The sequence below is a fragment of the Dermacentor albipictus genome, chromosome 3 (genome assembly GCF_038994185.2).
Source record: "Dermacentor albipictus isolate Rhodes 1998 colony chromosome 3, USDA_Dalb.pri_finalv2, whole genome shotgun sequence".
Lineage (NCBI taxonomy): Eukaryota > Metazoa > Arthropoda > Arachnida > Ixodida > Ixodidae > Dermacentor > Dermacentor albipictus.
The window spans coordinates 148,760,205-148,775,408 of NC_091823.1; the positions used below are offsets into that span (position 1 = coordinate 148,760,205).

Genomic DNA, 15,204 nt, shown 5'->3' on the forward strand with positions numbered 1-15,204 from the left:
TACCATAACAAGGCTGTACCGACATGTAATTAGTTGATACAGGAATTGTTTTGAACACGCGATTACTCGGCTTATTATTTGCCGCTTAATTCTATTTAGCAACGCTGTAATCGACGTGCGTCCGAAAGCTGCTATATATATCTATGTATGGAACTGCCCGCTTTTGAATACTTTCCATTCTATCAATGTCCCTTTTAGTATAAAGATGCCAAGTCACAGAAGCGTAGTTTAATGTAGGCTGTACCATTGGGTTAAATGCAAGAGAACTTTAGGAGTACTCAGCCTCAAACCCGTGTGAGGAAGAAGAGCTTTTGCTTAGCGGAATTCTCCGTTTATCTTAGGTCACTTGAAATGAAAATACGAAGATATTTCATGTGCACGACCTCAGAGAGGAAGAGTTTGCGTGCCGATTACTGGAAGTGCAGAGGACTACGCTTGCGTAAGATTTTCATTACTTCATAAAAGTTGTTAGCCATCTGGCATGCATTACATCGTTTGATAATATTTGAAAATGTTGATTTGACGGTAGCTGGTAATGCTTACTATCTATGTCTGAATACATAACGCAACGATCGACCGTGCAATTTAATTTGCACCGGAATGACATTTTGAATATCATTAATAAACAGAAGAAACGAAAGGGGCCCGAGTACAAAACGGTGCAGAACGCCAGAGTCAACAGGAAGCTTTCGTGAGGAATGATTGTTGAACGAAACGTATTGTTAGCGGTTTGAAAGATAAGCGGAAAGTCACTTTATAATTTTGGCACTACCCATCAATAATGTGAAGGCTATGGAGTGACTTTTTGTGGAAACCTCCTGTGAAATGATTTGGCGAAATCTATGAGAATTGAATGAACCTGTTTTGCTGAATTTATTGACTTAGGAAATTTGGGAAATCGAAGTTACGGATTAAGTGCACGTAAAAGACCCTTTCTGAACAATTGCTGATTACGTGATACTATCCTATACTTTGAAATTAACTCAGAAATGTGATATGCACAATGTGATCAAGAAGTTTGTATGAAGTTGAAATCAGAGAAATGGGGAAGTTCAAGACGCGCTGCATAAGTATCGACCTGATGAGGAGGGTGGTGCTGGCATGTGCTATCGGGCCGCTTTCCCTTCTTAATTAGTTGTGACTGGTCGAAAATGATGGTGGCATGCAACCGGAAATTTAAGAATGCCGCTGAAACGGATCTTCAGCGGATGCGTGTCGGCATAGGGATGTCGCATATATGCCGAAAAAGGTCGACAACGTTATGTTGCCCCACATAAGTTTTTTTGCATTCAAATAAGTACTCTCTCCCTGGAATGTCAGAATACCGAGTGCCAGAACGATATGTGCGCAGACATCCTCTACTCCTTTCAGAACGGGACAGCTTCCGGCTATATAGAAAAATCTGTTTGGTTCGGTATATTAATGCATCTTTAAGGGGCACACGTCACTTTGAACCGGTGAGTATTCGAGGTCTTGTGCCGTTGCATGACAGACAGGCAAAGTGGGCGCAGTCCGAAAACATCACCAATTTGCGGAAGGCCTATTGTAAGAAAGGCGTAGAATCGCTCAGAAATCCTTTCCTTTGGTACGGTCTAATCGTGTATAATCAGAGTGTACACGTCATTTCTGATGTGATGTTTTCGCTGTTTTCGCAACGTCGCGTGACAGACAGGCGAAGTGAACGGGGCAGGAAAGTTTTTGATCAATCGTGGAGGATTGATTATCGAAATGCACTACAAAAGTTTGAAATAGCTTTACGGGATTGCGCCCCTGTTTCCAAATAGGTTACGCTGAGCGTAATAACCTAAACGCAGTCTCGGAATCTCAATTCTAAGAGGCAAGCGCACTCTTCGCAAATGTAATGTGAGACGTTTGGCACTTACGCACCTATGAAGCCGAGAGACTGGATTTCACAAAATCACACTTTCTCTGAGTGGTTGCCACATCAGCGCTTGTAAGGACGGCTTATGGCGCGCATGCTAACTGGGGTTGGGAGGTTCGTTTATTTCGCGCCTTCGCCCATCCATTCTCACGGCTCCTGGAGCAGTTAACGAAATTTGTAGTGTAAACACTGTGTGAGGGTTAGTTAATGTAAATAACATACGAGAGAGCTTACTTCGTAGGGAACGTTGTGCTTGCCTCTGACTCGCTGATGAGGACAGACAACTGTACGGATTGTCCGTACTTTTAGGAGTGGTGCGCGAACTCTTAGACTGAAATGCGTCATGCGTTAGGAAAGCTTGTGTCAACGTTTTCAAAGAAGTGCTCACAATTGTTGGATAACCTCATTCGTTCGCACTAAATTTCGGCAGGCATGGTCCACATGGATTCCCCATAAGCTTACCTAATTAATATTCTGGTATACACCCAGATTCATGCCGCCATGTCCATCGCGTTCTATTACGTCAGTAAATAATGTAGGATAGGTGACATAAAATAATCTCGAGATGTTCAGTTTCTAGCTTTTAGACCACAAATCTCGGAAGATTGTTTGTTTTTGAAATATATCACGATTTTCCTCACTTCCATGGCTAAATACTAATTCTCCCTAATTTCACCTCTCGTCGCATGTTGGACTCAATGAACTGTGGTCGTCTTTATGACAAAAGCACTGCGTTCAGCGAATTCCTCCCCGACGTTGACGAAGCCTGGAAGAGTTTACCAGAGCCAATCCTTGTCGAGCGTTATGCTAAAGATTACATAACTCATAACTATACGTAATCTTGTTACTCGCTGTGGCTAATAATACTTAAGGTTTACTTTATTCACGCCTCCGGCTGCTTTCCCTGTACTGCAATGGAAAACGACTGTCGAAACGTTTCTCTTGTTGGTGTTCGCCTGTTTCCTTCCTGTACATCTCTAACAATACTCATTCTTGTTAAATGGATCGTTCACCTTTCTTTTATTTCTTTTCATTCATTAATTTTTTTTCGTAATGTCGCCGTTCGAATCCTTATTAAAGTAAATTACAGTGGTGATTTCCAACCTTACGCGTCCAGGTGTACGGGCGCATGGTGCGAGGGGTGCAGATCCTCGGCAAGAAGCTCCGTTTCTCCCGGGACAGCCGCCTGGGCTACCTGACCTTCTGCCCCACGAACCTGGGCACCACCATCCGAGCCAGCGTGCACATCAAACTGCCCAAGCTGGCCTCCGACAAGGCTGTGCTCGACTCTACCGCCGCCAAGTACAACTTGCAAGTTCGAGGTGCGCTCAAGTATGGCCAAAGCGCCCTTATGAGGACACACAGCATGGCTGCATGCATAGTTTCTTAAGCAAATCAAGTCAAGTTTATTGCACAGTCATGCTAGAGTTACATGGTAATAGCATTGCAGCAGGTGCTTCCAGAGTACTGAAGAAACTGCCAAGAAGGCCTCCTATGATTACATAAATAGGGTTATTAAACACAAACATCAAATAAGTATGGTCTTTTAACAATAAGAATAATAATCCGGCAAGTTGATTATCTATAACAGGAAATTGGATACATAAGTTAATGGTAATGCTAATTAATAAAAAAACATGAAAAATAATCGAAAGCATGTTATGAAGCAAAATAATTAATATTAACAAGAATAATCAACCCGACATGAGAGACCAAACTCGTTTCATTATCAATGTTAATTACTTATACAAAACAAAAGGTATACAGGAAAATGACATACAGACTTACAGTTAATTAAGAAATAAAATGAATCGGTTAATTCCTGAATGAAATTTTTCTTGGTGCGGGCGGAGAATGTACGAACGTTGTGTGATGATTTAATTTCGAAAGGTAATGAATTCTATATTGCTATGCCAGAGAAGAGGGCTGGGAACTTGCCGTAATACGTCCTTACGGCAGCTAAAAGAACATTATTGCGCAGGCAAAACCGTGTGCTGTTGTTGTTAGTAATGTGTTCAGGGTCAGTACATTCAGTGAAGATGTCGTGTGTGATGAGCCTGTGCGCAATTATGGATGGTTTCTGGCGGAATAAATGTGGTAATGGGAGAATGTTTAGAAAACAGTGACCTGCAGGACAAATCAAATGGGCTGAAAGTCGTTAGTCTCATAGCTTGGTTCTAAACTAGCTGCAGACGTTCAATATGCGTAGAATACGTATTGGCCGATGAAGATGCACAATACGAAAGATGGCTATGAACATAATATACAAAGATTGTACGATGGGAGGTGGAAAATAAGTTCTTTTCTTGACGATAATGTGGACGCCAAATGCAATCTTTTTCCCAAGTGATCGGGCGTGTCCATAAGATTGTTTATGAAAAAGTGACGCCCAGAAACCGCGCTTCATTCCAAACCTGTATGACATGATCACCAATGTCAACAGAACGTGGAACGTCGATTGATTTCGCTGGGAATGGAACACCATAAATGTGCTTTTAGTGGGATTAATCTGTTGATGATTGTTATGGCCCCATAAAGCAATATTGTTTAAGTCGGTCTTAAGGTTCGACTGGAGTGTGGCAATTGACTTACTGGATGTAAAGACAGCCGTGTCATCAGCGTAAAGTATGCATTTGCTCTTAGCGAAAATAGTGGATAGGTCAATACTGAACATAAAAAAATAAAAGTGGGCCTCAAATTGATACCTGTGGGACTCCTACGCTAATTAGCTTGGATAATGAGAAATGGCCGCTGATCTGTACCATCTGAGACCGGTTACTCAAGTAGCCTGTAATAACCTTTATTGGAGGACCAGATATACCAAATGATTGAAGTTTAACAAGTAGTATGCGATGGTTTATCGTGTCGAATGTCTTCGTCAGATCGATGAATACAGAACCCACAATTGCACCTCTGTCAATAGCTTGCTTGATTTCTTCTGTTCAAATAATAAGTGCCAGTTCTGTGGAATATCCTTGGCGAAATCCGAATTGCTGAGGAGACAAAAGGTTTTATTTCTTTAAGTATCGCATTAATCGAGTGTGGAATAGCTTTTCAATCACTTTACCAAAAAAAAAGAAAGGAAGGATACAAATTGGCCTGTAATTCGCTACTGAAGTCTAGTCAGCTTTCTTGAAAACAGGAACTAGTCTACCAGCTTAAGACAGATCGAAAACACTCCAGCAGATCACAGTTGGTTAATGATTAGTGTCAAAACTTACGATATTTTACGACTATATTACGACTTTACAAGGATCATTGCGTTCTAAGCCAGCGCTTGTGGTCTTCAAAGATGTGATGACCTGGTGAACTTCATCTGTAGTCGTCTAATGCACACAAAAGGAATGGTTACACCGAAATATATCAGGTTAAAGAACCGCCGGCTGCTGCGTATCTTTAGACGCGCAGTAATGCCCACTGAATGCGTTAGCTATTCTAAGAGGATCAGTATACATTTCATCGCCTTGCTTTATTTTTATTGTGGTCTCAGAACAATCATTTTTATTGAGAAACTCTTTAATAATTTTACAACAGCGCGTCGGGTTGCTTGTGTTTTTTACAATAAGATCCTGATGATAGTTGCGCTTAGCGCGCCTTAATGAAGAAGGTAATGTTGCAGAATGTCTCTGAAAGCGGGATTTTAATTTAAGGTTAGAAGGCTGCGACTTGAGTTTCTTACGAAGGTTATTCGTTCTTTTAGCGGACTTTAATATTGAGTTAGTAATCCATTGATCTCTAGGTGAACAAAACCAATTCGCCACAGTAGTGTAAGTGGTGCAGTTTTCTATGCACGTAGCTATTGTTTCCCAGAACGACAGAAAAGCTTTTTCTGCGGAATTCTTCTAACTCACACAAATTAACTGCGAAAATTTGACGGTGTCAAATTGCCGCTTTGTCAATGTATTATTACTCCGTATATATTTAAAGCCTAAGGTAAAAAAAATAGGATTAACGTCTGCGATGCAATGATGTACCACTTCTGCAATGCGATCACATGAAATTTTCAAGATAATATGACCTATTAGTGTACTGGAGCCTAGTAAATCATTCCTACCTGGAGCTGAAATATGCGAAGAAAAGCCAAAGCTGTATAAACGCGGAATGAACTCTAAACATGATGCATTATCAGGATTGATGATGTTACATTAAATATCACCAGATATAACAATGTTCTTATCTTCTACTGCTAAGTTATTAGGGAGTTGCTTAACTGACTGCGAAATTATGGATACGAAGCTGAAGGTAACGGATAAATGTAGGCTACGATGGTGTTACGGCTGTTAATTGGTATAACACTAGGGTTAAATTCGAGCCAAACAGATTCACAGGGAATATTTTTTCTCGAAGCTAACTTATTGTGTCTTGATCTGGGGAATAACTACAACAAAAAACTATGATAAGTTATTAAGCCTGCAAAAACGAGTAGTCCGAATTTTTGAAAACTAACATGGTAGGCCGCGTGACTTACCCACACACAATCTCTTCGACAAACATTTAATGATCCGAGCAAATCAAGTATTTTATTATAGATTACTCTTACATATAAAAAAAACACAGGCTCCATGTTGTCAGCATACCCACTTCTTTTCGATACCCATTACGTTATCAAATCAAGAAAATACCATTCAGGCGTACTAATTATGGACGTCAGGATATAAACTATCAAATACCTAGGCTACTAAACATTGTTGAGCAAAAAATTGATTTCTGTGCGCCTCATTTTAAGCAATGTATAAAAAACCTAGTCATACACTATCAAATTAATTACACATAAATTGCTCTCGCACTAAATTTTTTAATAATGCACTATATATGTATTCCTTAATCTGCGCGGTAATGTGATTGCACAAACAAAAACTGAAGCATAAATGCCTTTTACACATAGTCATTGTATAATGTACACATTATCTTGTTTATTTGTCTTTTGTACAGCGTACTTGCTTGTTTTCCTGTTATATTTGCTTTTTTGTTTGTACATCGGATCATCATGTAAGCCGAACGCACTTAGGAGCAAGAGCCCCTGTCAGGCCGAATGGCCTTTAGCTCTTGTTTCCTCTTTCTGTAATAACTTCAAACTTCAAACTTCATGTAATATCAAGATGACGCGTGTCTGTTAAGACCGAGTTTACAAGTATGGCACTCCCAAGACCACGACACAATTCGCGATCACGATATTCAGAACCATAACCTGGTTATCCATACAAGTTGCTTTTATTGCCAGATAACCATGTTTCAGACAAACATACGATGAGAATGAATGATCAGGTAAAGAGAGGAACTGAACAAGATCATGGTGGCGTTTTCAATAACTGCGAATGTTTAGTGCTGAAGCGATAAGGCTGGTGACTTTTCGTGTAACAGATCTCTCATTTCTTGGCATGTGTAGATAGCCATAGTGATTTAAGGTCGGTTTAAAAGGAGAAACGACAGCTTATCTAGTGAATGATGCCAAGGTCTTCTGCACATGCAATTCGAAACATGTGGCTGTCATCGGTCATCCGGACTTTTATTGGGTAAATAGCTGTACAGAGGTGCTTCCGCTGGTGGGCTCTTTCGAACGCAAGTGCCTGCGCAAAAATTACCGAATACACTTTGGAAATTCTAAAGTGTGCTTGGCGAAAGCCTTGTGGTCAGCCCACTGCATATACGATGTTGTACATTGCGCCCCAGTGGAATGGCCACAGTGTTCGCCTATATCCTTTTGAATAACCCAAAGGTGCTTGTAGTAAACGAGGGACTTTCTGTACATTCTATGTGTCTTTATTCACGGTCACGTTCTTACATTCATTGCACTAACCTGTTACTTCTCTGTGTATGCCATATCACATTTATCGATTGCTTCGAAGTTGTCCTCTGGCAGGATATCTCGAACCATTTGGCGCGGAATCAGTGGGCTGCTTCGGAGCCATGCTTCTCACTCACTCGACTGCAACTTATACTTCTTTAACTACGCCAAACTGCTAAAGTTTTGTATTAATCCCCGTTGCTGATGATGCCACGGAGAAGCACAAAGGGGAAAGGCACCAAGGCTAGTTGGGTAGTCAGGCTAGTCATTAAATTTCATGTTGAATGGATCTTGAAGCGCACTGGAACACTGACAAAAAATTAAACTAAAGTATGGTGTCTTACGTGCCAAAATCGCTTTCTGATTATGAGGCACGCCGTAGTGAGGGACTCCGGAAATTTTAACCAGCTGGGGTTCCTTAAAGTGCACCTAAATCTAAGTACACGGGTGTTTTCGTATTTCGCCCCCATCGAAATGCGACCGCCGTGGTCGGCACTCGATCTCGCGACCTCGCGCTCAGCAGCCCAACACTATAGCCACTAAATAAGCACGGTGGATGGAACACCGGCAAAATTATATAGCGAAGCAGACTGGACAGCACCTATACTTTTCTCCACAACTGAGCATCTTTATTCAACGGAAAACTACATAGGCAGTTACACGATTTTCATGCCCACTCGCAGCCGAGCTTAGATACAGGTTAAATCAACGGAACCACAGTGACAGAAAGTGGCTGACAATATAAACGCAAAACGAAGTGAAATGCTAATTATTGAGTTAGGAGAACTGATTGTGCAAAATTATTCTGGCTGAACGCACGGTTCGTACCATTTCTTGATATGACATAATTTTACGAGCTCAAGACTTAGTCGATCTCGATATCGGAAAATGAGTGTTTCTAAACAGCAGTGTTTACAATGGCCAGCAAGATGTGAAGATCCTGATGCATTTAGCAATGCGTGATATTGTCTAATTCCCTGAGGCTGTCGCCGATGCTGCCACCTAAACTTTATTACAAGAAAAGCGCCTCATCAAACTCATCATACAAAACTCATCACATAAAATTAAACAGAATTTTCTAGACTCCTATGTCGGAAAAAGTGGTGGTAGTTAGTGTTGTCGGGGCAGCAGAGTAATCCTACAGTTCCACTCCAGCCGGTATATAGCAGAGAGGCCACTGTGACCTTTGGCACAGAGAGGCGCTTCTCGTTTCAAATGTTCGAAATGGAATACGTGTCCGTGCTTGAAGAGTATGAACAACTATTTCTTTACTTTTTCACGTTATAGTGTAGCTGGAAACGTCAAAGTTTCGCCTACAGGGGAAGCATTGACGGGGGGAACAGGCAATTATTAGAAAGCTGTGCAAAGCAAGGATAGTAGTTTTATGGGCCGTATAAACTCGTAAACATTCGCCTACTAAATTATGGAGCATGGTGTCACGCGCGCGCACGCAAACATGAACACATGTCACTCGATGGCCGCGGATAGTCGCTGGCAAAACGCTGACGTGAGGAAGAGCGCCAGTAGCAGTGGGTGCATTGGTCTTCGTGTTGCGTGTCGCTTCACAGCGAACGGAGGAGCGAGAACACAGCGCCCACGAAGCTAACAGTCCTCGATTCTCCTAGACTCTGTACCCATCGCAAATCGCTTTCAAGATTGGGCCCGCGCGGCCGCGCTCAGCCGCGTTATACGCAGCCGCCGCCGTAGTAGGACGCCCCACTGTATTCGATGAAGATGGCTCGCTTTCATCTTTCGCGCCCCACCTTTCTCCCTTGCGCACACGAGATCGAGTAGCCATCCTCGGCTCACCCTCGCACCCACAGCATACGGCACGCAGGCGCGATCAACAAAGTATCTAGCAAGAGACACGGTAAGGAGGAGAGCGACACACTCAGGCTAGTCAGGAGCCTCGTGGTTAGCAGAGTGGTGTATAGCCTTCCCTACCAGAAATGCATCAAGCAAGAAGAAGAACAAGCGGATGCCATACTGCGAAAGGTGTACAAAACTGTGCTTCACCTGCCGCAGTGCACATCGACCGAGAAACTGCTGGCCCTGGGACTGCACAATACCTTCAGTGAACTAAGAGAAGCACTACTATGCTCTCAGGCACGTAGGTTGATGCAGACCCCCACGGGAAGGGTGCTCTTGCGGACGGCGGCGGCAACATGATCCAGGAGATCGAACGCACCGAGGCCATTCCGGACAAGTATCGCAGTACACTGCGAGTCGCACCGATACGCAAGAATGTGGACCAGAACCTGCACAAGGCGCGTAGAGAAGCAAGAGCGCAGTACGTGCAGAGAACGTTGGCGAACAAGGACAACACAAGGTATACGCAGGCGGCAACGTTCGTCAAAGACGGAAGACAAAACAGCAGAGCAGTGGCGACGGTGGTTAATTCGGACCTCAAGGAGATCACCAGCGCATCACTACAGGAGTGCACGGTAGTCGAGGCCGAAGAGGCAGCTGTGGCTCTGGCAGCACTGGAGGGCTATCGATCTGGCAGGTTCCTAACAATAATAACAGACTCTCAAGCAGCATGCCGTAATTATACAAACGGCAGAATTGGGCGCAGAGCACGCCACATACTCTGCTCATGCGACCCGGGAAACAAAGTTCAGCATACCATAATCTGGGTACCAGGGCACACTGGCATAACAGGGAACCAAGAGGCGGATAGGATAGCTCGAGGGCATACCAACCGGGTGTCATCCAACCTTGAGGAAACCGAGTCAGTACCCATGGGCTACTCAGATATATTAAATTATTATAAAGGGGTCAGACTGAAGTACCCACCCCCAGATAAGGATCTAAGCATAGATGATGCTGTTGCATGGCGACAACTGCAGACGGGTATACTTTCCCGAACCTAAGCCTTCTCAATAAAATTTTCTCTACACAGCATGAAGCTAAGTGCCCATGGTGCGGAGAGAAACCAGATCTATACCTGTCAAAGATTGATGGTGAGGCAATTCGCACTCTCCGAACCGGAGGGGATGGGGCGACAACAAACCCACCCCACGTGCGTTTAGTGAGGGTTCGACTGCTGACCGCCGATAAGGTCCACGCCTGATCGACCGTGAACCAGAGGCATGAGACGGGAGGCGACGTACAACACACACATTCAATTTAATACAGTAAAATCATGCGCCGGACATACCGGAAAGACATACAAATTACCAGCAGCGGGGCCTAGTTCGCGGAAGGCGTGCGGGTCACACAACACACGCCCTGACGCCGCTCGCGCGACACTAAGCCTACCACGTGGGGAATCCTACACTCGCGAAATAACAAACAAAATACGCGACCCAAATACAAAATATACGCGGCAATAAATGCGGCAAAGACTAAACTAACAGGACATATAAGAATCAACACTCGATGGATAATTAAACGAAAGATTAAACGCGATTAGAAGAATACAGTCCGGCAGAAAGTTTTGAGAGCCGGCTGGAACACGAGGCTTAACTTTGGCGTGCTTGCCGAGATCCCGGTCTGAAGAGCGTCGGGCTGCTGGTACCTCGCTGCCGAAGATCCTGACGGGCTTGCACCGTCTGTCGGTTGAACGGCGAAGACTTTGGCCTGGAGGTTCCAGCCTGCCGACCACATCTTCAGCTGTCTCCCGGTGCACGACCAACCTGCTCCGTCTTCCAAGCCGCTCTGCCGCTCGCCGAGCCGCCTCGTCCCTCCGTCGCGCTCAGGTGACCCACGTCACCAACCGGTCCGGCGAGTTCAAGGACAATGGGTAGCTCTCTTCCCCACCGCTGTGCAAGCGGCGTTGCTGCTGCTGCGGCAATGGCGGCCATCTTGAGAGGGGCGCGGGCACGCACTCTGTGACACCACCCCGACGACAAGAATGTTATTCTAATAACATTCAAACTAACACATAGCCATGCACGCGCACCTTAAGGAGACCGCACTCCCCACGCACTCGAAGGTCATGCGCACAATCACGTCGTCGTGTGGATCACGGTTCGTGAAGTCCTCCGCACAAGGCACTTCGCCGCGCACGTCGCCGCCTCGCTCTCAGCCAGTCAGTGCACTCCGCAACACAACTACAACGCAAAAAACAGAAAACTAGCGATAAAATAATGGTCCCGAGAATCCACAGATTCGAAATACATGCGATACGGTATTGTCCCCTTGGGGACTGTGACTGGCGCAAACCACGGCAGAGCCGGTACGTGCACTTTACAGGCTACACACATCACACACACAAAAGAAAACACAAACAAAAAACAGATCGGTGAATTGAAGCGCCGAAAAATGAACGAATTGCACAACTCGGTACAAGATAACAATAACATGGCCGGACCAGCAAACGAGACGATCAATTAAGGGCAGGCTGCCCTTCTAACTTCTCGCTTCTCTTTTAGTCGTACTAGCTGAGGTCGCATCCCTGCTATTCCTCAAGCACTCCCGGCGCAAAGGTGGCGAGACACAACATGTGCCCCGCAGCGACATGCCGCTTCGCGCCTCGGCTGCCTGCTTTTGCCTCGGTGCTTGTGGTACACTGACCCCTGCCTATTCCTCACCCATGCACCGCGCATGAGCAACCGGGTGCCACGAAGGGCGCGGCTCAGTGGTACCTGCCGTCGATGAGCGGAATATATCGCTTGCGCTCACTTTCGCGGCGACGAGCAACGCTCCGCGACCGCCAGGCTCTGTCGACGCCTCTGTGACCTCTGCGTCGTTTTGCGCGGCCTCTTCCTCACTCTCCGGTGTCTTCCAGGGGTCCGCACCTCGCGCCCCCACGGTGTGTGGTAACTCGCCAGCCTGCGCCGCGCCACACACTTCGCCGCCTCTCTCGGCTTGCGATGTCGGCACCATTTGCCTGCGCAGCGGCTTACGTTTTTCGTGATCGGCCTCTGACCATCGTCACCCACCACACCGCCTGATACCCGAAGCACCGGCCTCTCGTTCGCTTCGAGGGCCCCGGCACCGAAGGGCTTAGGCACCAGGGAGCATACAGGCTGTACACGAACCTGCGCAAGGCTCACTCCAGAGGGATGAGGTTGGTCAGCGGCGACGGTCGAGCCCGGCAGGCACTCTGTGTTCCGAATGCTCTCGACACGGCCCTCCCTCGCGCGCAACAGCGCAATTTCCCTCTATAACTCGAGGACGCGCGGGGAAGACCGTGCCTCATCGCACTCATCCGCCTCGCGTTGTTGCAGCTCTCGCGCTTTCCTGCGCTGGCGATGAACCGCCTCTTCTTTGGAGCGCATGTCGCGCACAAACTCCAGGAGCGCTGGCCCCTCAAGGCCCATCTGCCTCCCGACGGCCACGATGCGCTCTAATTCCTCGAGGAGTCCATCAGCCATATCTCGGCCTTCTCCCGCTCTCGGCGATACGCGTCTGTTCCGCCCGCTATACCTCGTGGTCACGGAAGATCGTGGTCAGCAAGTCCTGTCGTGCGGACGCCAGTTGTCAAAGATTGATGGCGAGGTAATTCGCACTCTCCGAACCGGAGGGGATGGGGCGACAACAAACCCACCCCGCGTGCGTGTAGTGAGGGTTCGACTGCTGACCGGCGATAAGGTACATGCCTGATCGACCGTGAACCAGAGGCATGAGACGGGAGGCGACGTACAACACACACATTCAATTTAATACAGTAAAATCATGCGCCGGACATACGGGAAAGACATACAAATTACCAGCAGCGGGGCCTAGTTCGCGGAAGGCGTGCGGGTCACGCAACACACGCCCTGACGCCGCTCGCGCGACACTAAGCTTACCACGTGGGGAATCCTACACTCGCGAAATAACAAACAAAATACGCGACCCAAATACAAAATATACGCGACAATAAATGCGGCAAAGACTAAACTAACAGGACATATAAGAATCAACACTCGATGGATAATTAAACGAAAGATTAAACGCGATTACAAAAATACAGTCCGGCGGAAAGTTTTGAGAGCGGGCTGGAACACGAGGCTTAACTGTGGCGTGCTTGCCGAGATCCCGGTCTGAAGAGTGTCGGGCTGCTGGTACCTCGCTGCCGAAGATCCTGACGGACTTGCACCGTCTGCCGGTCGAACGGCGAAGACTTTGGCCTGGAGGTTTCAGCCTGCCGACCACATCTTCAGCTGTCTCCCGGTGCACGACCAACCTGCTCCGTCTTCCAAGCCGCTCTGCCGCTCGCCGAGCCGCCTCGTCCCTCCATCGCGCTCAGGTGACCCACGTCACCAACCGGTCCGGCGAGTTCAAGGACAATGGGAAGCTCTCTTCCCCATCGCTGTGCAAGCGGCGTTGCTGCTGCTGCGGCAATGGCGGCCATCTTGAGAGGGGCGCGGGCACGCACTCTGTGACAATACCACATATCATGAGCCTGTCAAAATATTGAGTCCCCAACTATCTATAAAATTAAAAACCCGAGTGCGGAGCAGTGGGAGAGTATGCTTTCCAGCGTAAGCTTGAACGGCCAAAAACGCCTAGTAGAGTGAGCTCGCGGGTCGGCCATACTCAGTGGAGCCTTGGACTAGGGCACCAACCCTGTCATTGCAGACAGAAGAATCCATCAGAAGATGGAAGAGGCCGTCTGAAGCCGCGAAGATCTCTTTTCTAGAGCCCAATAAATGTTTTCCGATCCGATTCGATGCTATCGCACTTCAACTTTATAAGGAACATCATGGCAATGCCGACGGCGACCGCTGGGAGTGCGCCTGAAGTGTCCATAAAATTGATATCACAAAAAGTGGTGCGCTTCAGGCTTTAATAGCCATACACAAAACACCAGTCTTGCGCAATACATTTATATTTAGCTGGCAGCTCAATAATATTGCTGACATACTGCATCACGCTTAGCTTATGGAGAAACGTTTTTACGTTTCATTTGGTATGTATTTGTGCATATGCAGAAGAATTAAAGCAAAAGAAAAAAATGTTTTTGTATATTGGCAGTTAAATGGCTACCGTATAATCTGGAATATATTGTCGACCCCAGACCTTGACTTCGACTCACAATGTCCTAAACAGGCCGCTACATAAGACGAGAGGAGATTTTACCGGTACTTTTTAAGGGAACAGTCGCCATCTATGTTCCGGTTTATCAGTAAATGCGCTTTCCAATAACCGCTCACATTCCAGGCACCAGAGGAGAGCACACGGAAAGTGAAGGTGGAGTGTACGACATCTCGAACAAGCGCCGCTTGGGACTGACAGAGTACCAGGCCGTCAAGGAAATGCAGGATGGCATCCTGGAACTCATAAAACTTGAGAAGGGCATGAAGTGAACCAGGAGCGGTGTTCTGGTCTTGCAAATACCAGCTTCATACTTTTTTTTCGCTTCCAAATAAAGCCTTCGTCTTTGCCTATTGTGCACTTGTTAATCGCCACTCTATAAAAAAGGAAGATGCGACTACCTTGGCTTTCAAAGGGCCCGCGAGATATTATGGAGTGTGTTTCTAGATATAAAGATTCAGCGCTTTAATAACATTGTGTGCAGATAATGTGCAGGTTCTTCCAGTGGTCGCCAAAATGTTTCTAGGCTTGAGTTGCGCGTTAAACCTCAGTTGCCGCTTATGCTTTAGCT

The 15,204-nt window shown here is 46.3% G+C and overlaps 1 protein-coding gene across 1 annotated transcript in view; it reads left to right on the forward strand.

Annotated features, from left to right (window-relative positions):
* The window catches only part of LOC135896675 (arginine kinase-like), a 28,071-nt gene extending 13,085 nt beyond the window's left edge, over nt 1-14,986 (forward strand). Inside the window, exons 4-5 of the mRNA XM_065425156.1 lie at nt 3,000-3,204; nt 14,760-14,986. Of these exons, the coding sequence (XP_065281228.1) occupies nt 3,000-3,204; nt 14,760-14,905 (351 nt within the window). The 3' untranslated portion in view covers nt 14,906-14,986. The remainder of the gene's footprint in view (nt 1-2,999; nt 3,205-14,759) is intronic.
* The last annotated feature ends 218 nt before the right edge of the window (nt 14,987-15,204 follow it).